At 38.7% G+C, this 25391-nt stretch overlaps 4 protein-coding genes across 4 annotated transcripts; 2 read left to right on the top strand and 2 right to left on the bottom strand.

Moving 5' to 3' along the window:
• Positions 1-4540: 4540 nt before the first annotated feature.
• LOC121947588 (F-box/LRR-repeat protein 3-like) lies at positions 4541-14476 on the bottom strand. Its single transcript, XM_042492701.1, has 6 exons — positions 14178-14476; positions 11807-12011; positions 8148-8312; positions 7895-8017; positions 6488-6659; positions 4541-5621 (listed from the first exon to the last, which is right to left on the bottom strand). The coding sequence occupies exons 2-6, from the start codon at positions 12008-12010 to the stop codon at positions 4981-4983; spliced, it is 1305 nt and encodes a 434-aa protein (XP_042348635.1). The 5' UTR covers position 12011; positions 14178-14476; the 3' UTR covers positions 4541-4980.
• Positions 14477-15850: 1374 nt separating this feature from the next.
• LOC121943933 (tyrosinase-like) lies at positions 15851-18771 on the top strand. Its single transcript, XM_042487548.1, has 7 exons — positions 15851-16624; positions 16709-16919; positions 17096-17237; positions 17917-18137; positions 18271-18381; positions 18484-18533; positions 18646-18771. The coding sequence occupies exons 1-7, from the start codon at positions 15851-15853 to the stop codon at positions 18769-18771; spliced, it is 1635 nt and encodes a 544-aa protein (XP_042343482.1).
• A 1880-nt stretch (positions 18772-20651) lies between these two features.
• On the bottom strand, positions 20652-23003 carry txnl4b (thioredoxin-like 4B). Its single transcript, XM_042489681.1, has 3 exons — positions 22827-23003; positions 22580-22731; positions 20652-21039 (listed from the first exon to the last, which is right to left on the bottom strand). Exons 1-3 carry the CDS (start codon positions 22956-22958, stop codon positions 20874-20876), a joined length of 450 nt encoding a protein of 149 aa, XP_042345615.1. The 5' UTR covers positions 22959-23003; the 3' UTR covers positions 20652-20873.
• An 89-nt stretch (positions 23004-23092) lies between these two features.
• On the top strand, positions 23093-25379 carry trmt10c (tRNA methyltransferase 10C, mitochondrial RNase P subunit). The gene has a single exon (XM_042492691.1). It carries the CDS (start codon positions 23466-23468, stop codon positions 24945-24947), a length of 1482 nt encoding a protein of 493 aa, XP_042348625.1. The 5' UTR covers positions 23093-23465; the 3' UTR covers positions 24948-25379.
• Positions 25380-25391: the final 12 nt, after the last annotated feature.

The raw sequence follows: 25391 nt of genomic DNA, 5'->3' as shown, positions 1-25391 counted from the left end.
ATCTATGCTCAGTGTAGAGTACAAAAGAGCCAAAGTCATGCTATTTTCCACCTAGCAATTTAACTGCTAATCTTCACTGACAAAGATACCAAAAATTTGTGTCCATGAGGTTTTAAAAAAGATGATTAAAAAAAAGCATGTTTCTGTGTTACATATAAAGCTTTAAAATCTAGATAGCTAACATTCTTAATAAAACATACAAAACTGTTTGGAATAATTGTGGAATAATGTGTATTTAAGTAGACTAACACTATCTGAATGTATTTTATCCTAAAATAAATTTATATATATATATAATCCTTAAAAATTATTTGCCTGTCAGGGCTTCTGAATAATTATATTGTAATCCATATAGTAAATATTGCCATGAATTGTATGTATGAATGTATGAATATAGTTTATCAATACAGCTTTATATGTAAACATGTATAAATCTACTTATCATACACAGTATATGTATGTATGTTTATGACCATATATCAGACTTTCACATTACGTGGGTGAGTCAGTTAAAGTTAGAGCTCTGTGATGGGAGTTTGCTGAAGTTGCTAAGCTCAATCAAAAAAGTGTAATCTGTCAAGGTAGTGAGAAAAAAGGGAGTTTAAAAATCAGGAATATGTCAAACAAGTAAAAACAAGTAGGTTCTCTACTACTCTGAGAAGCCTAACCAAGTAAAGTGATGAGTATTTTGCCCATTTTTCACTGTAAACACATAGTATCTGTGCATTAGACAATGTATTTTGCACAGTGTTTAACCAATAAAATTGTTCTCTGCAACCCATTAGGGACAGAGGATAAGAGCTCTGCAGGAGGCACAGGAGTTATAAAGGGCTAAAAAGCATTATAAAATATCTACCTTTTCCACCAAAAGCAACCTCGCTCCTTAAAAGGAAACAAATCAGTTTGTGGATTGGTTTTACATCCTCTCAAATAAAACTGCAATTTCACGGTAAGTCAGACAAACACATATAAATTGTTTTAATTATATAGGTTTGTAATTTGAGCAGGTGGTCACTCACACATTGAAACGATTTGAGTGCAAATACTCAAAAACTGAGTCCACTGCACATCTGACAGAATTCATTAAGGTTCACTGTGGACCAAAACACTGAGGGTGAGTTAACATAATTTGATGTTTTCCACTCTTCAGAATAGTGTGTGACTGTTTTACTAAATACTAAAAATACTAAACTTTGTGGAGCATCTTAGAAGACACACATCAAACTCAGTTTGCTCCCCTCAGACCTGTATCGTCTTGACACAAGATAACTGCGTGACACGAGCTTAAAGGGACATTTCACTCCAAAATCAAAAACATATTTTCCTGATGAACTGTAGTGTTACTCATCAGTCTATATTGTTTTGGTGTGAGTTGCAGAGTGTTGGAGATATCAGCCATAGAGATGCCTGCTTTCTATCAGATATTATGGAACTGGCTTGTGGTGTTCAAAATGCCCAAAAAATACAATTAAAAAACTCAACATTAATGTGTCTTTCCTGAAATCATGACCCAGTTACTCAAAATAATCCGCAGACCTACAAACACTACAAACTATTCAAAGCAACAATGTTGCTTTTTTATATTTCAGACATGGAGTACGTATTCAAACAGGCATTTTTAATGTGGCTATGAACTTAACTCAAATATTACAAGTCTTTGGGAGAAGTACAACAGGTCATCTTCCAATAAATCTTCTCGGTACTTGTCCAACTACAATACAAACAATACACTGTCACTGTACACTATAAAAAAACTGCAGCCCTTACTCGGCCTATCATTGAATATGACAATAATCTTCTATAAGCATTGAATACAAATGTAGTTAATATTACCCAGCAGATGGCTTCGTTTTATAAATACACAACAAAATGTACTATAAGTCAATAATGGATGAAGTCCATTGCCAGGCCTTGCTGTCCCTCAGAAACAGAAAATTAAGACATGATTGGTCCCTATTAGAGAGCAAAAATTGAAGAAATATTAATGTGAAGATTTTTTTTTCCATTTACAAACAAAATACACAAAAAAGAAAAATATCAATCCTGTAAAACAAGTATCAATATTTAACTGAACATGATTTACAGATCTCTTTCATTGCACAGTCCAAGAGCGTCCACAGACGACAACATCCTTGATGAGTCCACCACCTTAAGACATCTTCCCACTCATTATTATTCACTCTATTGCAACAAAACAACAGTGAGACATAAATATTTCACTCTTACACATTCAGGCAAAAATTCAGTTACATCAACATTCAGCCGTCACATTGTCCTGTCTTCAGGGCTGCACAATTACCTCATTAGAAGCATTTTTTTAATCAATTATACATAAGCACTAGTTTCTCGATGATGTGGCACTAATTGTGTGTGCATCGTTTCTGTAGAACAGCTGGTAAAATGTATCCCAAAAAGTACAGAATTTGTCATAATTGTGCAGCCCTGTTCTAAAAATTGGAGCAATTATGTTACTCCATAAATTTGGGCTAAATTCACATCAAGAAAAACTGAAGATAGAAATATTTAATGCATGTTTGTCAATTGATCATTATTGGAAATATGGGCTTTTTCTCTGCTGTTACAAACATGAATGATCTTCAACTTTTCACTGCATTAGTAAACATTTGACAGCTCCCTGCAAGGAGTTGTTAACATTAATATATTTACCTCTATAATATGTTTTACAATTACTAAGCCTATATCTTACTGATTGTATAGACTATTTGCATGATGCATACTTGTGCTTTCAAGCAGATTTGGTTTGTCCCTTTCCCAGAATTTTACCACAATTATTTTTGTGCATCATCTGTCAACAATCAAAACAATTCCTCACGCTCATTTAATTTCCTAGGCCCTACAATGTCTGTGAGTATTGAAAATAACTCCACACAAAGCAAGTAAACCACAAAGGGTGTCTCATAGAACTGACAGATATACTGACCACTATCAATATTTACCGTCATATGGCTGCAAAATCTGTTAATGTCATGCCCTATAACGACACCGCAGCTCATCTTACTACGCTTCATTAGAGTAAAAGTGCATCAGTAGGATTCAGTAAATGTACAAATATATGATGTCCACAATTAAAATTTCTCCCTCTCATTTGTTTTTCAGTATAACATTTTGATATTTACAGTTTCAATAGGAGCATGAGTCAGGTGAGCAGAAATAATTGCTACTGTACATTACAAACAAAAATATGTTCAAACATCACATTCTCCCTACATATATACAGTACGTACAGATGATTATGGCCAGCGTCACTGAAGAGCACCACCTTTACAAACTGCTGTTCTCAGAAACAGGGAGATGAAACAGTCTTCAGCTCTGTTTAAATCAAATCGGAGCAGAGACAGAGACTGCGCTATTTTTCTACATGAGTTGCAGTGACTCAGAAACACATTCAAAGACATCAAATAAAGACACAATGACAGGAGGAGAAGCATGGAGACCAAAACTTAGGAGTCCAATGTGTAATTGCTATGTGCTACAGTAAGCCTACCTGACCATAGTCTTGTGATCAGCCATCTGGTCTATAAAAAGCTTCACACTCAAGTTATCTGTCCCTTCATAATGAAATGCACGGTCATTATGTGTCACTATTGGGAAGTAAAGTGTCAGAAACTTAAAAAAAAACAAAAAAGAAAACTGAAACCTTCCATGAAAGGTAAAGATTGGAACTTTTTGTGACTTAAACTGGCCATCTGATGCATGCAGTGCATTTCACCCTTCACACATGACGTTTTGGTTTCAGTTCGGTGACGACATCTGTTGGAAAACCTCCGTATGTTGAGTTATTTTCCGGAAATCAGACAACTTTAAGATTCTGATTTCTATTAGAAGGGTTATGCCCACTTGTGATATAACAAAAATTTTATACATCTGCCTGCATAAAATGCAGTAAAGAGGTGCCATACATTAAATAATCCTCACAATTTTCCATTCATTCCCAGTAATCCCGACACTGCTGTTAATTCCCATGGAAAACAAATCACTGGGTTTAAGTCCTGAGCAGAATACTTCACCCACAAAAAAAAAAAAATTTGATTATCAATTACACTGAATTCGTGAAGACGACATTTTTTTCTACCAGTTTTTCTTGCGTGCCTCCACAATGAATAGACATTCTAAAAACAGTAATGTTTTAGCAAAAATGTAAAAAAAAAAAAAAAGTAGTGAGGAAAAGACTGCATAAATGAGACTGTTCACTTCAATTTCTGATGTCTTATGTACTCTCTGTTTACCCTGGAGGCATGCTGGATTTTTTATGTTATTTTCTTTACAAATTTGAAGGTTCATATTGAGTAGTTAATATACAAATGGTCATTTTGCAGGTGAAGTATTTCTTTAAGAGAGGGCTCAGAGAACAAGGTGCTAAATGCTATGAGTGTCAACAAGACAAGTAGACAAAAACAGACAAAACTCCCTCTCTGCACTTACTAAGCCCTCCATAACCTGGCTCCCTCCTCCCTCCCTGACCTGCTCCACCACCACACAACTTTCTGAGGCCTCCTTTCCCCCCCACGCAGCACCCCCCCCACACACACACACATCTAAGACTGCACCAATCTGTTCCAGTCCAAATCACTAATTAAATTTCTGCTTTTAATGTGAAATAACTGTTGTGTTATGATCATTTTAACAAATGCAAAATGTCTTTGAGTACCCTGAAATGCGCTCTCTCAATAAAATGTACTATTATTATTATTAAATAAATATACATATAAATAAAGACTGTATACACAGAACAGAACAGCATGGTGACGTTGAAATTAATGTAAAACATTTCATCACATCAGAATGCAAAGTGATGCAACTTCTTCATGTATTTAGGGAGAAAAACCACATATGGTGCCTGGGAAAGCCTTTCTCAAAAACAGGAGAAAGATGACAGGCATCCCCAAAAAACGAAGTTCTTCAAGGGATGCACACAAACCCACAAAAACCTAGACAAAACTTAAGTCTTCTCCCAGACCTCTACCAGGTGGGCATCATGTCTGGGAACCAGACGCGACCCAAATGCTTTGACACCTCCCAGTGGATATCATCCAGCCCATAGCGGTGATCTGGAACCAGTACCTCCTCCATGATGGATAGCTGCGTCAGTCTGCCGCCACACATCTTGACAAACTCCACGAAGGCGCTACACGACACTTCGCACTCTCCCAATCCGATGGCCGACAGCTGCGTGCAGCGCTGGGCAATGCGGATCAGCTCCTCATCCAGCGGCCGCAGCCCGTTGGCGCACACCACCAGCTCGACCAGACGCGGACAGTTGAGCCCAACACGGCCGAGCACGTCTTTACTGACGGAGCGGCCAAAGTACAGATGCGTGACAGGGATTTCATCGCGGAAGAAAGGGCCGAACTCCTCCTCATAGAGGAAGAAGTACATGACCAGATTGAATTTAGGAGAGTGGCGCACCATGGCGTCCCAGCTGCTCTTCTTGATGGTGTGGAACTGTTGGCCAGGGTTCTCACTGACCACGTCGATGCGAAGGTGCTCAAGGTGAACATGTTTCTCCGAAGAAAGGGCGATGAGAAGGTCATCACTCAACAAATGGTAGTTGAGCGCCAGTTCTCTCAGGCCGTGGCACTGATCAGCCACACACAGGATGCCTGAGGTGGAGAGGAAAATAAAAGGGGAGAGTATAGATCTGCACAGGAGAACATAAGGAGAAGTAATATCGACCAACGCCGTTCTATCTCCCAGTGGCTTTGAGACTTACAAATGATTGTTTTTATTACAACATTTCATTAGAGAGATTTATTTGATATGAGTATCACCCTCAAATGTCTATATTTTAATATCAGTGTCGCCTTGCCATCTACATTTATCTCTTCCAAGTCACTTCTGCCCAATTAAACTCTCAACTGCTAATAATATGCTTTCATCACGGTTCCCACAACGTTCTTTAACATCAAATACAAAGACTTTTCAAGGACTCTCCAGCCCCAATTACCTCAAAGACACTGACCCAATGCGACTTAGTTTGAGGCACGCATCAAGGTTAATTACTATGAATGAAAATTTTTATATTGAATAATAGCAGGCTTTATACAAGCTCACATACAACAATTTAAAAAAAAGAGATGTTTGAATGTGAACACCTCTCAATAGTACTGTGTATGGGGCGGCAGGTGGCATGTGAAACAATGAAACAAAAGGTAGCAACTAGCTGCCAGACTGTAAGCAGCAGACATCCATGAAAACACCAGAAGCAACTAAAATATAGCTAGGCAAAAAACGCCAAACAAGAGTGAATCTGAGGTTTGCTTTTACTTAACCTGGCCAGCGTGTTTACAGACAGTAACCCACATATAATAATATATAATAATAATAATATATAATTGCCATCCTGCTGTTAAACACATCCACGGGGGCGGGCTATTGTTCCAGAGATGTACAAAAGCTTTGCACCAATGTCATTCATACAATCATTATTAACCATTAACATCCCTAATCATTATCATTCCTCATTTACCTGCAGGTGACACATGAGGGCAACTGCTCATTTTCAGCAGTTTGAGGGTGTCGCTGTTATTGGCAACCAGGACTTTGAGGGAGGGGTCGTCTACAGGCGTGTCATCAATCTTCAGGGAGGACAGAGATTTGGAGTTGACAAAAACCACCGTCAGCGCTGAGATGAAGTGAGACTGTTGAACAGAGTGAAAGAGAAACATTTAATCATCGCTTTTCTTTATGGCAGCTCTAAATACTAGTTTTATTCACCAAGACATCATGCAGTTTGACAAGCAGACATTCAGGCAACTGTCATCAAGCTCCACTATACATCTGCATCACCGCCCTCTGCAGTTGGCAGAAATGTTTACCATATTCATCTTTCTCTGGATGTATGCGCATCATTGTGCATGTGCTTGTAAAGCATTACCAGCTCATCAAAAACGGCTCTTTAAAATTAGGTGCATACATTAAAAACAAAAGACAAATGTGCAGCTATACCAGCTATATACTATGATCTGTCTTCAAAGATTAACTGTCAAAAAAAAAATGAGATGACTGCGGTATTTTCAGCTGACAAATTGGACACAGGGTTCCCATGCATTGTCATGGATAAGATTTCAAAACTTTTCCATAACTTTTCAAGTACCCATCATAAAATTTCAATGACCATTCACAACAAGTAACACTAACAGAAATGTATAGTTAACTTTACTAAGAAATTGTAATTAATGTATGAAAATTAAACAGCAACTTTGTCAAATATCTGGCTGTTGGTTTTCATTTATATTCACTTTAAATATTTCAAACTACAGGCACATTGAATATGCCCTTTCAATAATTTAAAATAAAAGTTTTATGATCAAACACGATTTCAGCTAGTTGGAAAACGTGAAGGAAGACAGAATGTGAGGAGAAAATGAAGAAATGTATGTGAAAGTCGACAAAATATAATCCTTTAAAACATAATTTAGAGCTATTTTATGTCAGAAGCCTCAGATAATAAAAATGCCATAATGTCACATACATGGAAGATTACTGTAACATTTTATTTCATTAAGCTACACACAACAAATTCCATGACTTTTTCAGGTCTGGAATATGAGATTGTGAAATTCCATGACTTTTCCAGGTTTTCAATGACACTTAGAATCTACTGAAAATGAAGATAAAGAAATTATCAGGGAAAAAAGAGACATGATTATTTACATTTAAATAAAAAAAGAAAAGAAAAGAAAAAGGAAAAACTTAAATTAAATGTTTTTTTTATAGTAAATAAAGTTACAAGAGATATGCCGAGCCGAAGACGCAGGGGTCGTGCGAGTTTTTTTATCCATGATAAGACTACAGTTGTAACAGTAATATAAAACTTGTGCCACCAGATGACTGTTAGGACAACAGTATCTCAGCGTCTCTTGCTGAGGCGTACCTTGGGCAGCTCCATGAAGCTGGGTCTGGCTGTGGAGATGAGCCCCAGAGTTTTCAAAGAACAATTCACGAGCTGAGAGAGGATGTCGCACGCTGCCTCTGCGGACTCTCTGCTGCTGTCCACCTGAGCAGTGTGGAGGGAGAAAATAAACACTTTACCTTGAAGAGAATATAGGAATTCACCTCACTACAACCTTTCTCTTCATCACTTTAATCACTCTAACCTCACACAGCTCCTCGCTGTGAGTTCTTACCTTGAAGCTGACATACTGCAGGTGGTTGGAGTGCCTTTTGATTATCTGCTTGATGAGTTCTGGGTGTGTGGCCTTCAGGTAAGAGCTGGCTGGTTGGTTCAACTCGAACTCAAAGCAGCGCCACAGCTCTGGCATGTGAAAAGCCTGGTTCCAGCTGCGGCACACCTGTGGTGACACAAACAAAATCAAAACAAGAATCAAGTGATCTGACTGCCTCACAAATATTCTTTTTTTTGTTGGTTCACCTTAAAGGAGCAGTTTTTGGTTATTTAAAACTGATGTATTAACAGATGATTAATGTGAATAAGGGCAGTACAGATTATGTCAAACAACGATGGGTAAAAAGAGCTGGATGCTAAAATTAATGAGGACATGTAGCTGAATGCCTGGGAAACACTGTCAAACTCCACTAACTCACAGACCTGGAGAGATTTCTGTTGGAAAAACTTGATTGGCTTTTTCATCACGCCCAAAAAGAAATCTGAGCAGACCGGCACTCAGCTATGCAGATGGAGGGAGTGCAGAGAAAGCATGGTTGATCATGCTCATATCTTCTGGACTTATTATCTGCAACAATTTTTGTACCATATTCTGCATGTTATCATTTAAGGCATTGTACACAATTTTTCTTCTCCATCCATACAGTCAGAAAAACAACTGGCAAGAGAGCATTCAAGTATAAGGCTCCCTCAGGTTGGAATACTTTGCTTTCAAATATTCGGTCTTTAACATAATTTCACATGTTCAAAAAAGGTCTTCTTACTTTAAATGAAATTGTTCATGTTTCAGATGAATTATACTTAACTCACAACACACTGTATAGTCTATGTTTATATGTATGCATACATGTGCATATACAGTATATATGTGTGTTTAAATGTATGCGTGTAGGTATATATGTGTGTAGGTATATGTGTGTGTGTGTATATATATATATACACACATATATTACTCTATTATATATTTTGCTGGTCAAACATTTGTCCTTGGCCTTTTTGTTGGGGGTTGTGTACATTTATTCTTCTTTCCGGTGATTTTGTGTTGATTATCGCAGTGTGTCGGTTGAACTGTTTATTTTGTGTTTTGTCTTTTCATTTCCTTAAAGTCTTTGTTTTGTTTCTTGCTGTTCATTTTTGTTTGTATATACAATAACCTCAAAAATGAGATGGTTCATCTCAAGGAGTTTATCCTGATGAATAAACTTGTACAACAACTTGTCCCTCTATTCAGACTTTCTAGAGGGAAGTAGCAATTTTTTAAATTCATTCATTCATTCATTTTCTAAACCTCTGTAATATTTTTGTTTTAAATGTCTAAATTTTTGATTCAGTTAACATCAGCAGCAAAAAGAACCTGCTAGTGACAAACTGAATACTTCTGGGACATGCCAAGTAACAAAATAAAACAGATAAAACTGAATTTTGTTTGAAATAAGCATTATTTTCCACAAAATAACTTCTGGACAACAACAATGTTTTTTTTTATCCCGAGCCAAGCTGACAAAATGTGACTCACGGAAAGCATTCATTTAACTTTGAGTTATGTGGCTCTCACCCTGACACAAGCCAAGAGTACAAGACTTGTTGGAACAGAAAAACAGGTATGAGTGTATGTTTGTGTGCTCATCCCTCTCTGGTTCAGTCCAGTTGACTAAACCTGCAGTGGGTTATTTTTGGGGCCACTTGAGGGCAGCAGATACACGCTGTGTCTGTTTGCTGTTAGGTGCTGAGCAGGTCGTGTTCAGTGGGGTTCTAGAGCCTTTTGGCTAAAAAAAAACTTGGGGGCTGTGTCCAAAAACAGCTTTTCTGACAGCGGTGGGAATGTACCAAACAGCAGCTGCTGTGGGTCGAACAGCTAGACAAGAGCTGAAACTTCTCACAAGCCTCCCTGAAGTCCTTTCACATTTTCACACCGTTAACATGATTCCCTTGGATAGTGTTATCATGAAAATATTGACTAAATTCGCCCTTAGCAATAACTGAAAGCATAAAAAACACAATTATTATGTAATAATTACATTATATAATGACAATCTAAGGATGAATAATGAATTGGTTACAACTACCTGTTCTGAAAATCTTGCATTTCTTTATGTTAACCTTTTCTTTCTTTTATTTATTTATTTTACTTAATAATATTCTATTATCTTTGTTTATTTCCATCTTTTATCTGTAGGTTTTATCCTGCCTCTGGTGTTTCCTCACTTATGGTAGCATTTCCTTAGTTCCTGGTTTTAATGAGAACTCTTACTTTAGTGCTTTAATTAATTACAAAGTCTTTCCCTTTTACCCATGTGCTTGTGTCCCTGCGTGTGTGTGTGTGTGTGTGTGTGTGTGTGTGTGTGTGTGTGTGTGTGTGGGAGGGGCAGACTTCTGGTTTTATTGTTTAAAACACTTTGTGTTGCAATTTTTCTTGTATGAAAAGTGCCGTACGAATGAAGTCTGACTGATTGATTATACTTTGGGGCAATAATGCCACTGGGTTGATTCATCTGTCAAGTAGTCACTTATACTCAGCATTTGATATTAAAGTCCCTCTCCAGACACTTTTTAAAGTATACTAAGACTAATATTCTGCTTAATGTGGTTTTCTCACATAATAGTTGAAACAAAGCCTGAAAAGGGGCTGAAAGCAGATCTACTTGTTCTCCCTCAGTGATACATTTCTTGTGGGAAGTTTTGCTTATGCTTGCCCTTTTTTTCCAGCGTTGCTTGCGTTTGGTTTACTGATGAAAGAACAGTGTGCATCAATGTGGCTAGTAAACAGGAAACATTCAAGAAATTCAGACATACATGTTAGACCCAGGCACCAAAATTAGGGACTAGCAGACGTATAAGAGTGTTTATTGTTGCCAGTAACTTTTCTTTATGTTGTTTGTTATCTTGTTAGCTTGTGGGCTAACTGGCAGGGACTGACAACAGTATCTGCTAGAATGAGCTTTTTGGTAGGTAGCGGAAAGAAGCTCCTGGGTTTAGTTTACATTCAAAATCTACATACTCTCCAAATGGTTGCTGTCAAAACTTTCACTATGTTAACACTAACTATCCTCTCTTTACTGACAAGTCCGCTCCACGCTTATCAGGTGTTGTATTGAAGTCACACTGGTATGTGTTTTCTGCATTAGACAGTGATTGGCTTCTGTTTTATGCTGCGTTCACATGGAAACCAGCAGATGGTGGACTGAGACCAGCGACACCTCCTGGACGGCACGAGAAAAAAAAAATCTGACGGAATTGCAGGACGGCAAAATAAGATTCACATGGCAATATGTTGCTATGGTAATGTGATGTTGGTGTGTTCACTAAAATGGCAAATGTGGTTTGCTGTCTACCGTCTGTCGGATTCCATGTGAACGCGGCATAAGTGACTCAGCAAATCTAGCTTGCCTAGTGTATGTTTGGATGTCAGATTTTTTTTTTGCACAGATAAAAGTGAATATAGTAAAGCTCAGACAGTTTAGGGGACATAAACATTAAAACTAATTTCTGAGTGATGGGGTACTTTAAATAAACTAGCACACCCACATACAGAAAGAAAAAACATCCTTCCGTATAAGTTTTGAGCTGGGAGTATGAAATCAAGAGAAGACATAATTATACATCCGCACAACCAGTACTGCTTCTTGTGTCGCGGCTGACGGCTCATTATCACAAGGGTACCTGAGAAGCATAAGCCCTATCCAGCAGAGGCAGGTACTGGAAGATGTGGAGCAGAATCTCCTGAGGCAGACACCCCCAGCGGGCTCCCTCCTCCTCCAGATCTTTCTCCCTCCTCTGCTTGCGGGACCGTTTAAGAGTCTCCTGAGACCCACTGCTGGTGCCACCTCCATCCTCCTGTTCACTCCCTTGCAGACCTCGTTTCATCCTGTGTAAACACAAGAGGAATTAACAAAATCCAGATGGTTGGGCTGAGTTAACATTAAGAAACTCTTTACTAGCAGTACTTTTAGGAAGGGCGTCTTAAATCACGCTTGGCAGACTTAATCTTATTCCACTTATCCTGTTATTAACAAGCGTGCATGTCTATTGAGACATACTGGTACATCTTGAATAAATAATTTTGAAATGATAAATGGGCAGCAGCTACTTTCATTGTCAGTTTATCTTTTCATTAGGTATCAATTAATGTCTTAGCCTATGAAATATTCACAATAATACATTTTATTCACAGGGATGAGAAACACAGTAACAGCAAATCATCACGTTTCTGTAACCAATACTTTTTTTATTTGATCAATAACAAATTAACAGACTTTAAAAAATGCGCATTAATCTTCTGATAATCATTTAATTGTTAAAGCACTTCACAGTTGTTACACAAAAACCCACTCCCTACATCACCTAGGAGTATTTGTCACTTTGTATTCATATTCAGCACTTATCAGTCTCATCATATTTTTGCATCACACATAATTTGCTATCAAATTAACACTACCGAGAGGGAGGTCAGATTTCTCCCACAGTGGTAGCTGAAACAGGAGATTGGGATGCAGCAATGTTGTTTTAACTGTGAGACCCATAAACACTTATGCAGAAGTCTTTCCACATATCCAAGTTTAAAGCAGGATCTGACAAGCTTATTTTTATGCAACAAAGAGATTCATAATTACAGAACATGCAGCTGTGATACTTGGATACTCCTAGGAAAGAAGATAATGCAAACGACTAATCTACACTTGGCCAAATATCAGCAGTAGGCATAAAATTAGATCAATACAACACTGAAAGCACCTGCTGACAAGGGTTGGGCACTATGACGTATGAATATGAATTATGTTGCAATGGTTATTTGAGATGTTTCTCTGGATGTTTTGCCTCTATAAAGACGGGGAATATTTGATATTTTAATGGTTAAAAGCAATATGCGTATTTATTCAGCATGCCTTACAATTTGTCAGATAAGAATTTTAAATTGGACTTTTTTATCTTTAATGATCAAATGATAAATCTGTGTGTTTATTTGAGAGAACCACCAGCTGAAAATTAGGTTTCCTGGTTATTTTCCCATTGTCATACATGCCAGCATGATACTGTGAAATATGTTAATTTTTTCAGGGCCGAAACCATATACCGATACCTATGAATATTAGTAGTGTGATGAGTAGTAATGAGATCGATAACTGATAACTCGAACCAATATGCATTTACAATAAACTGAAACTCTCTGCATCAATATTTAGAATTTGGAATATAACAAACTCCAACACCAAAACTCTATTTAAATGCCTTTAGCAAATGTTTTATTAAAACTGAGACTTTCAACATCATATACAGCAAGTTCCCAGCAATGATTTTTTTATTATTAATTATAGTCAAGTGAAATTCAAAAAAGAGTAAATAAAAATAGCTCCTTGAGGTTTTACAGAGTGAAAGTTCCTTCGCATTTTATAATAGATTAGTTTCTATTGGCGATCATAAAATAAAATGCCAATACAGATAATATGCAAAATGCCAAATATCGGCCCAAATAACTGGCCAGGCCGATAATCTGTCGACCCCTAGTTTGGAAGAAGATCCTGTGATCATTGTGGCGTTTATTTTATGTGGAATATCCAGACTAACCTGGCACACTACTGACTAACCTGCAAAACTGTAAAAAAGTAAAATATTTCCTGTGTAAAATGTCAATAACCAGATGTTGGTCTGTTTCCGCTGACTCTACATCTTTGGGCCACCTGAGAGTGAAAACATTGTAAACGAGGACACGCCTCCCTCTGGTTCAAACAACACCACCGTCTGATCACTATGGTATTAAATTCATAATAAAAAAAAGTCCCCAGAATCTGTATTTAGTTTTACATTTTTCAGATAATTATATCTGCGACGTTAAATGTGAACACGGAATGGCAGTGTACAACACAACCCAACCGGGACCAGAGTTAGCTTAGCCGAACTGAGCCCCGCATCATGCTAACTGACGTTACTCAGCAAACAAGTTGCACTTAATATAAAGTTACACTTAAATACACTTGAGATAAACATAAACGGTAACTTAGCTGCTCCGCAGATGCCCACCCCGTCCCCCATTTACCTGGCTTTCACCTCCGTCGGCAGTTTGTCAGAAAAGGCGATCACTCAACGTCAACCGGGACCGACACCAGAAAACTGCGTTAAAGCTGGCGGACCGATCAAACACATTGGACCATAGGACAGCCCGGTGTGTCGGGAGGTTTGCTAACACCGGCGGGGGGCACAGAGAGCAGAAATTTCTCAAAGTGGTTTCGTTTTCCTGGCGCCTGCCTGACCTAGTTTTTGCTCCACAACTCTGCCTCAGTAGTTTGCCTGTCAAATAAAGATGGCGTTTGTTTTGCTGAGCAGTCAGTGAGCTGGCCGGGCTGCAGCGACAGAGAACCGTCTGCAGGGGGCGCCACCGCACAGAGCCGGAGGAGAGCTTCTTCTTTTGGGGGGTTTAAGGCAGCTGGCATCAGCTATTTTACAGTGCTGCCACCCTCTGGAGCCAGTCCCTTACTGTTCGCATAAATATTTTCTTATTTAACCGTTAAACACCTGAGCAAATTGGCTTGATGTCTTTTAAAAGCATGGGAAGAAATTACAAGAATATTACCTGAAACTGAGCAAAAAAGAAAAGAAAAAATGTAAAAACAAAAAAATAGAGCAAAAAAAAAAAAAAAAAGAATAATGAATGAATATATATATATGAAGTAGTAATCATCATCATCATTATTATTATTTTTTTGCACACATATTTTTTAATAGTTTTGACTACATACAAGTTTGATACATTGCATTGTAGTTTAAGGCACAGTTTTTTATTTTACACATTTTGCAGTCTCTGCACATTGCACATATTATGATTTAAATATTCACAGATTAGTGGCAATTGACTATTACTGTTTTTAACATGTATATTTTTGCACTCTTACATACTCAGCATATTTACATACTTTATTAAAAATATTTACATGCTGTCCTAGTTGTTTACTCTAATAAACCACAATTTCAACAATTTCACAGAAATGCAAAACTATAAAAAGATGCATTAAAAAAGGGGGCAAACCACCACAACTATGCCCAGGGGCCCATTGTCTCATAACCTGTTCTTGCAAGTCCAAAAGTTGTTATCACCATTACTCATTTGGACACACACAAAAAAAGAAAAAAGGGTCCAGGTTGAAAAACATCAAGTTAACCCTTAATGGGCCTCTTCTGTTGAATGGTGGATATTGCACAGCATAGATTTGCTCACAAAAAGGACAGCTATACAGTACCACATGTGATCAATACCTCTAAAGGGCATGGTACAACCCTGTGTTATAAGGGTTTGTTTTTTTGACACACACACACACACACACACACACTGAGCAGCTGATCAAACCAGATTAACTCCTGGGTCTTCTGTTGACACAGCTGATTCAACAACAGCCATGCCATTCACTTTTAATACTTTTTAGAAATGAACCATATATGTAGTAGGACAGAAAGAGTGTGATGAGCCTATGTGACTGGTCAAGTGATGTAACACACAATCTTATGTAAGAGCTAAAGCAATGTAAAGGTACATCCGTCTGGAGACTTCACAGAAATGGTTGCGTATCACCTGTGCAAATATTGCAGCATGAAAATCAAACTATAAGAGCCTTATGAACTTTGCCCTTTAAAAGGAAGTTGCCAGTGATGAGCTGGTGAGTTTGCTGTATCTGTCTGGTGTTTTATGAAGTCCAGTGATCTGTCTCCATCTCCAACATGCTGCTGCATTGGATTCGGCTGGTCCTTTTGCTATATCTGACGGGCCTTGGAGCTGTAGAGGCTCAGTTTCCACGTCCCTGTACCACACCAGAGGCTCTGCAGACCCGGATGTGTTGCCCCATCTGGAATGGCTCTCCTTGTGGGTTTAGCTCAGGGAGAGGAGTTTGTGCGCCACATCCTGCAAGAGACCTCCCAAAACCAGTGGACTACAGGGTGAGCTGGCCTCGGGCCTTCTATGATTCGGTGTGTACATGCTGGGGGAACTATGATGGATTCGACTGTGGTCAGTGCCTCCCGGGCTGGAGAGGACCCCAATGTCTGCAACGGCATCATGTGGAGAGGAAGGAGATAACTGATCTGACTGATCCTGAGAGAGAGACATTCATCTCAAGCTTGCACCAGGCAAAACAAAGCCTCAGCAGCAGATATATGATTTTAACAAGCAATGACACAACAGTGGATGGGAATTATGAATTTCAAAACACAAGTGTCTACAATCTGTACGTATGGATGCACTACTACTCAGCTAAGAGCTACGCTGGATCTGAAAATAATGCTGCACACCGGGGCCCTGCTTTTATCTTCTGGCACCGAGTGTTTCTCCTCTTTATCGAGAGAGAAATCAGGGAGCTCACTGGGAACCAAGACTTCTACATCCCATACTGGGACTGGACCAGAACCAACCACTGCAACATCTGCACCAACCAGTACTTTGGGGGAGTTGGCCGAGATGGTCGCATAGACAGTGCTTCCCTTTTCTCAAAGTGGAAGGTGAGATATTGCTCTCATTCTTTACCCAATGCTCCTGATTTCTCTTCATTAACCTCGCAACCTCCTCATTTTTTTTCTTTGCAGACGATATGTCCGTTTCAGCAAAGTCTTGGCATAATCTGCATCCACACCGATGTGTCTGATCCTGCACATCTGATCCGCAACCCCGGAAAAGATCCAATGTACAAAACACTGCCAACCGCTGAGGATGTTGAAGACACAATGGCAGAGACCCTTTTTGACACCCCTCCATTTGACAAAACATCAAGGACAAGCTTCAGGAGCAAACTAGAAGGTGGATTAAATGTCTAATACGTATCTTATATTTGTTATTAGGGACAGGTGACTTTTACTTCAAATTTCTGCAACAAGAATTTCAACAATCTATAATTTATGTGAGTGAAAATTCTAAAATAAAAAGCAATAAAGGAGTAGTGAGCAGTAGTAAAAGGTGTCCCGCTGCCCTTGCAGGTTTTGATATTCCCAATGATTCTCGACACCTGAATGCCTCTATGCACAACCTGGTCCACAGATACCTCAACGGCACCATGTCTCTGGTGCCCACTGCAGCCAATGACCCCATTTTCATGCTTCATCACAGCTTCATTGACAAGTAGGTCATGAATTTTAAGTCTTTATCAAATTTGCATTAAAGCATAGGCTGACATTTTTAGTTTATTTGAAAACAGTACTTTCATGCAGTACAGTAAAAAGGTTATTCGTACAGATAAATTTGTTTCTTTGTGCAAGTTAAACTGGAGCTTTTATTGTAAAATGAAAACAGTTTCTTCCTGTGCCTTTGTTGGAATTAAATAATCATCTGTTATTCACACCTCTAGCTCCTCATTAACCCCCATAACCCACTGGGCAACTTGGCAATAAACAAATTAGTAGATTCAAAAAATAAGCTAGGGAAAAATGTCTAATTTAAAACTATTTTTTGATTATTATCATGAATAAATATTCAAAATTATAGTATTCTAAGCATTTTTCCAGTCCATTTCCTTTTTTAAACTTTCTTCTACCTTTGTCCTTTTTAAATTTTCATTTATGTATTTATCTTTTACTAATTTTCCGGTCATTTTCTTGTACTTCTAACTAATTTATTGCTAATTTTTGGCTCATTTCTTTTTTCCTGCTCATTCTCCCCATGTTTTTGGAAGAAATCAAGCAAATTTGCTCAGGTTTTGAAGGGTTAATCTTTGGAAACAAAGATCCAGTTGTGGATTTCTACCTTGTGCTCTGCTCCAAATCAGGATTTTTATTCCCTGTGTTGTGTTAATGGGTGTCAGGCTTCTTGAGAAGTGGCTGCAGAACCACAGTGAAGCGAGCTACCCTGACAGTGACCAGGTCTATCCAGCACAGAGAGCGCAGGCCTACATGGCCCCCTTCTTCCCTCTACGCACCAACAACTACTACTGGGGCCGGGACATCCAGAGCCTGGGATACAGCTACAGGGAACATAGCCTCCGTCGCTCTGGAGCTGTTAGCAGCATCGTCAAACAGGCCACAGGTAGAGATGATTGTAAAACCAATGTAAGAGCTGATGATAACTCGTGCCTGTATGGTGCTGGACATAAAAAAATAAAATAAATAAAAGTAAAACTATAAATAAATAAAATAAAAATGTTTTCCCTCATTATCAGGGTTTGTAGAGGAATCTGCAGCCAGCGGGGTCCAGTGGCAGTGGCCTGTTGTGGTTGTATTCAGCGTTGCATTGCTCTGTGTTGGTGTTGGAGCTGCTTATAAATGCAAAGGTAAGAATTATTATTGATGGCTAGTTAATGGATTTAAAGAAAATTCAGAGAGATTGTGAAGGCTGTGCAGAATATTTGTCTAACCATATTATCTCTATTTAGACAAAATACGGAGCACACAAGACACTGCGACAGAGGAGAAAGAGTCAGAGGTGAGCCGTCATTTTTCATATGTCGTATGTATTTTTGATTACTCACAGAAGTGGAGACTAAACTGAACTGCACCACTTTTGATGTCCTCCCATGCCCTTTCCTTGAGTGCAGCTTGACTACAGGTCCAACTCTCTGTATGCAGTCTGGGTTAAAGAGAGGAACATCGACAAGTCATCAGCAGCTCCACCAGAGGGGAGAGGAGACAGCGAGGAGTCAACTGTGGAAATACATCTTTAGATTCACAGGGAAGGAGAGTCAATCAGATGCAAATTAAAAAAAGCCTGATCAGTGTATAGGCCACCAAACAACGAAAATAACATATATCATTGGTGGTATTGTCTAGTTGGGAATACACAACACAATAGTCATGCTGTCTAACAGTCAGCAGCAAAGCTGACTGTCGCAGTTATTTTGTGATTTTGTGACGGCTTTAAAGATCATCTTGCCAGTGCGTCCTGTAGTGTGAAGTTTTGTTAAGTGATTTTTATATCCCCTGATCTGTTCATTCTATTTCTATGGTCTGCACTCTGGTTGTTTGTTAGTGGAATCTGTTAATGTGTGTGATGTGCTGTTTTTGTCAAATTGTTTTTCTTCACATACTTTAGGAACAGAGCTGTTAAAGGGCCGCAAAGGATTTATTAGCATCTAGCAGTGAGGCGGAAGATTTAAAACTTATTCTGTGCACCAAACATGTAGGAGAACCACAGTGCAGGGTTCCTACAGCTTAAGGCAAATTCGATTTAAGACTTTTTAAAGACATTTTTAATAACACTCGCAATTAAATTTAAGAACAATATTACAATAACCAAAACTGAAGGATTGCCAATAGAGGCCTTATTTTCAGATAAATGAATTTAATGCGTTTAAATACTTTTTAAGGGTCCGCGGGAACCTGATAGTGGCTGGTGCGAAAAAGAGCCAGATAAATGGTGCAAGATATAATATAAAATTTTATTTTAAAAAAATAAAGTACATCGGATAAATGAATTGTATCTCTGCTGATATACAGCTCTTTTCCATGGGAAACATCAAAATGACACTGCATTTTCACAATAAATAAATCAAAATAAAGTTGCAGAACCTCATTTATCAAAATGCACACATTCTCTGAGACAAATAGAATATGAGAAAGGCTGACAGGATAGATTATGGAAACATCAGTTATTTTCATTGATTAAATGTCCTGCTGTTTAAAAAATGACTAATGGGAACCTTAACAAAGCCCACTGGATTTTTTTTCAATACATTTTGGCCTCTGCAACCAATCAAACTAGTACTGACAGTAACTGTATTTTCAGGGGGTTTGGGTAAACGGTGCTCTTGTGTACATATGTGCATTAAAAGGTGCCCTGTGGAGGTTTATTTCAAACAAACAAACAAAGTTGCTGTTTACAGTGTGTCTTTTCCAAGACAAATTGTGTGTATCCTTGAGGTCTAACGGACGTGTTGAATGCAGGTCCCTGTTTACAAGCTTCTTCTCCGCTCTCACACAGTGCCTTCACATTAATGAGTTTCCTGACTTGTTACCTGTTGATCAATATGATAACAACTGAAATGTGAAACACGACACTTGCACAAGAGCCGAGGCCAAAAGGATTCACACATAAAGACAGCTCTACGGTGTTAATCGTGGTCAAAAACTCCACAAGAAACCTTTAAACACAAGGAGTACAGAGATATCTTCCCCTGTATGAAAACCTCTTCAGATGGTTGTTCATAAGTCAAACTAATTTTAGTCAGTTAACCCCTTGAAACCTGGATTGACATCAGTTTTCCTGTGAAATGTTGGGATGCATTTTACAAGTTACTTTGAAACCTAAGCAAATGGGTTTGATTTTCTTCAAAAACATGAGAAAAAAGGCAATGAGAAACTTGAGAAATGTCCTAAAAACTAGAAATTAGAAATTAGTAAAAGGTGCAAGAAAATGATTTTTTTTTTTAAAGAGGAGAATTTCAAAATTCTAGGGAAAAATGTCAAGAAAACTTATTATAATAATATATAGTTATTATTATAACTATATATTTAAAATGATGTTACAGAAAAATGCATACATATTTTTTTCCCCCCATTTTTAAAGGATTATTTTAGTCAGTTTTATTTCTTTTGTGTTTTGTTTTTACTTTTATTTATCTTCAGGTCATTTTCTTGTAACTTTTTTTCTACTAACTTCCTGCTAATTTTCAGGCAATGTTTTGTTGAGTTGCACATTGCTTCGTACCCTTGCTTTTGAAAGAATTCAAACCAATTTGCTCAGGTTTTAAAGGGTTAACCAGCCGGGTTGATGCCACACAGTGAGAAATCATTATGACAATAAGGCTGCACAGTTGAGGTGTTGACTTTAAATTCCATGGTAAAGGAGATCATATTTGGGAATATTTTGAGGGTCTATGGGACTCTGGACAATCATCTTCCCACGCATGGCTCCTCTGTATATCACCTCAATCAGATCCATGAAATCTTGTTTGGTCTTGAAGCTGCCGACAAACTTGGTGTGATCTGGAGAGCTGAGAGACAAATAAGTAAAATAATTATCAACCAAAAAGAGTCAAACTGCTTCTTTTTCCCTACATTTTGAATATCGGTGGTAACTGAGGTAAATCTGCATATGTCAGCTTCTCAAATGTAAACACCTGATGCTTTTTTTAAACCACATAGCTTAGGGATGTGTACTGTTGGTCTGTTGGCTATTGGGAATAGTGATGGCCCTTTGAAATACTACAGTGTTTAACAGTGGGGCTGCCACCTATGACTATTTTCATTATCAATTAATCTGTTGATGTTAAATTAATGGTTTGAAACTAATCATTTAATTGGTTAATCATTGCAGCTCTATTTTATTTAATTGATGAGTTATAGAAATTATTCAATTGATCGATCAGTCCATCAACAGAAAATTAATCTGCAGCTATTTTGATAATCAATTAATTGTTTAAGTAATTCTCTGGGCAAAAATGCACACAAATTCACATAAATTGAATATTTTTTGGGGGGATGGGGGTGGGGGGTGAACATGTCAATGCGCTCTGCAAATTATGCTGATCTTTTTCTCCTATTCTATGACTTTACAGACCAAACAGTGAGAAATGATTGTCATATAAATTGATGATAAAAATCGTTGGTTCCAGCCCAATTTCAAAACATTTTGTTTGGAAAATCTTAAATTTATGTTAGCTATCAGAAGTGTTATAATGTCATTAAGTAAATATAGTTTTAAGGGAGTATGTGTACTTTACTTGAGTTTTTGTATTTAAATCAGCTTTCCCGTTAACTCCACTACATTTCCCCTTGGCATTTTAGTTACTCACTATAAAATAAGGGATGAAGCGAGGAAGAAAGGAGGAAGTAAGGGGCAGATGGATGAGTGAAGGAATAGGAGGGAAGAAAAAAAAGTTTTTGTCTTGAAATCCTTTCAGTTGTGAAAAAAAAGTCTCGTTTTTCTTCAAGTCTAACATTGGCCCGATTTTCAAGGTGGTGCAAGTTAAAAAGAAGTAAACTTTATAATTCTCAGAATTCTGACTGCTTGTTTTTTTTTGTTGACAGAATTTTACTCCAGTGATATTCTAATGGGTAACTTTAACTTCTCCCAAAGTCATTTTCTGGTGATATATCTGTACTTTTACTCTTAGATTGACTTGAAGATACTTCATCTTCATCAAGGACTGACTGAGGGAGGACTGATGCCGAGGACTATGAGGCCTGATCATGCACGTGATGCATAAACCAGACTTCATTATTTACCTAATACAGGTGCTCTGTTTGCACTTAAATCTGTTAATTCAGGTTGTGCGCACTGTGAATTTTAAACAGTAATACATATATTATCATTAATTTGACACATGGTTTTTAATCTTCACTTCAATACCCATTCAATTGCTATTTTATTGTGTATAACAAGGCACTGAGCTACTGGAACCTTAAATTTCCATATGGGATTTATAAATATCTATCTATCTATCTATCTATCTATCTATCTATCTATCTATCTATCTATCTATCTATCTATCTATCAGAGGCTATCAGGCAGTCACAGCCTCAGTAACTCACCCATAGTCCACCTTCATGTGCTGTCCATTGAAAAAGAAAACGGTGGAGGGGATGTAACTGATGTCAAAGTATCTCGTGTAGATGGGAGCTTTATCCACATCGACGATGTAGATGGATGCCATGTTACTCAGGTCATGGGCAGTTTTTGACAGCTGGGATTAAAGTGACAGATTAGCAAAAGCGAAACAGTCGTCACATTAACATGAAACAGCTGTTTATGAATTAGCATTAATAATCTGCTTCTTACAATCTCATCGAGCTGGAGACAAACCAGGTCTTCGTCCCTCCCAAACCTCAGAACTACGACCTTTTCTGCCACTCCTTTGATAACATCGTCTATGTCCTTTTTGCAAGTTAATTTTGGTAAAAACAAACTCATTTTCGATGCTAACAAGCTGGTTTCTCTTGTTGTGCTAACAAGAGGAAACTACGTCATTGATGCTGTGCGACACTGAAAAATATCCGCCCGGAAGCTACAATTAAAGTTAGTCTGAACGTGATTAATATAATTCATATTGGGGTGAAATAAACTAAATTAGTACTGGTTTTATTTTTTTTGTTATGGTAAGATCGATAAACATTTAGGGTTAGACAAGCTGTGTGGTCATACCATGCATATGGCGGGGGACATATTATATATGTGACACCGTTCAAACAACGTGACCTTCTCCTAATATTTGACAAGCTGCGGGGTATTAACACAACTTCGGGAATATTTAGCACACAAGATTCAGATGTTAGATGTTACAGCTTCATGAAGGTGGAAAACGGAGAGAACTGCGTTGCTAAAGCTTTTTGTTCCGCTTGGATCCTGAAAGACACGGTGACAGTCTGTGTTTCCTCGTTTTAGTAGCTCACTTTTGACAGTTTTGGCTATTTTATCGCGATGTTACGGCTCTTCGCTAATCAAGGTTTTAATGAACTCTGGAAATGCAGTCATTTTGTGGCATCCTTTGTCACCAAGAGGCAAGTCACAAGTTTCCTCCCAGTATGCAGCACTGGTCTCATCCCTGCTCGCCACTTTAACACTGGGATCCAGGTGTGGAATGACGCCATCCAGACAAAAACGGATAATACTGAGGACATACACACAGTAGATGTGGACAAGTGGAAATCCGTAATGAGAGTACAAGTGGCTTCACAAGAGAAACAAGTCAATGAGGACGACGAGGAAGTAAGTGATGATCAAGAAATCCCCTCAGGTGGTTCTTCTCTGGAGGCAACCCGAGACCTGGTTGCAATGTGGCAGCTGGCTGGGAAGTTTGTGCCTAAAGAAATTACTGATGCAGAGCTTCAGGCGCTGGCGGACCTCACCACCAAGTCCTCCAGGAAGAAGTATCTGAAGTACCTGGCAATAAAGGAGGGCCGCAAAAGGTCCTGGAAGGAGAAGCAGCAGCAGAAGAAGGCAGATAGGGAAGCTTTAAGACAACAGGACGGCGATGCGGAGGATTGGAAAAAGCCTGCGCTCAAAAACACGATGTTCCTCAATCTATGGGGCCGCACAGTGGACAAGCACATGGCCTGGAACAGCGCCCGGTCCATGCTATTCGGCCAACCGCTAGTGTTTGACATGAGCTACGATTCCAACATGGGCAGACGTGAGTTGGTGAACGCGGTGTCCCAGCTGATGGAGGCCGAAGGGTGGAATCGACGTGCCATCGAGCCCTACCACATCCATTTTTGCAACCTTGAGGCAAACGGGGCCTACAAGAAGGAGCTGATCAGGCGATATGGTGCTGAAGCGTGGGAACACCTGCTCATCACCGACTCTGAGAAACAGCACGTGGATCTGTTCCCCCGCGAACAGCTCGTGTACCTCACCGCAGACTCCCCCAATGTTCTCCGCAAGTACGACCACGACAAGGTCTACATCATCGGAGCTCTGGTGGATCGGACGATCCAGAAAGGAGTGACGTTGGCCAACGCCAAGCGTCTGAATCTGGCCACGGCACGTTTACCGCTTGATGAGTTCCTCCAATGGGATATTGGAGCCAAAACTTTGACCCTGGACCAGATGATCCGCATCATGCTCTGCATGAAGGACACGGGGAAGTGGGACGAGGCGTTGAAGTTCGTGCCCCAGAGGAAGCACGATGGCTTTCATCAAGAACTGACAGAGAAGAGTAACGCAAACGACAAGTTCACCTGTCAGGATGCTGTCAGGCCGTTAGGGTCTGCAAAAATTGAGAGGACATTTAAAAATGAAGGCCTGTTCAGGTCTGAAAAAGGCTTTGGGTTCAGTGGCAGAGACAGAAAGGCCGGACTGAGCAGTGACAGAGCTGCAACCAGAGTACGGACATCGTTAAGGAGCAACTTGGAGGGAGGAAAAATTGCAGGCAAAGGCAAGATGTGGTGGACTGATGAGTGAAGTAAACAACATTTGCAGTTTGTTATTATAAGGATGTGTCTGAGGAAATGTCAATAACTGAGACAAGTGGGGAATAAAGTGTTGCTGTAAGTCATAGTGGTCATTTACCTGCTGCTTTTATACTTCAGGGAAATAAACGACATTTTTTGTTTTACAAAAAAGTAGAAACTACTTTGGTCTTTATTTTTGTATGACATGGAAAACAAAATATGTCAGTTTCTTTTCTCTGGAGGCTTTCAATGCAAATAATAGCATCAACAATAATCAAGACTTTTTTCATGCAGATGAACGTTACCAAAATATACAGATTGAGTTTAGAAAATTGCAAAAAGGCATGTGTGTGGAGCTTCATAAGTCACTGCAAGTTTTGGTACTGAAAACAAAATTTGGATTTGTAAAAGAGAACATTGATAGTGAAAAATAAAACACAAGCATTTTGTTTTG

Source organism: Plectropomus leopardus, chromosome 1 (genome assembly GCF_008729295.1).
Source record: "Plectropomus leopardus isolate mb chromosome 1, YSFRI_Pleo_2.0, whole genome shotgun sequence".
In the NCBI taxonomy this organism is placed as follows: domain Eukaryota; kingdom Metazoa; phylum Chordata; class Actinopteri; order Perciformes; family Serranidae; genus Plectropomus; species Plectropomus leopardus.
Note: the sequence above shows the minus strand (reverse complement) of the source record. Positions and strands in the feature narration are given on the sequence as shown.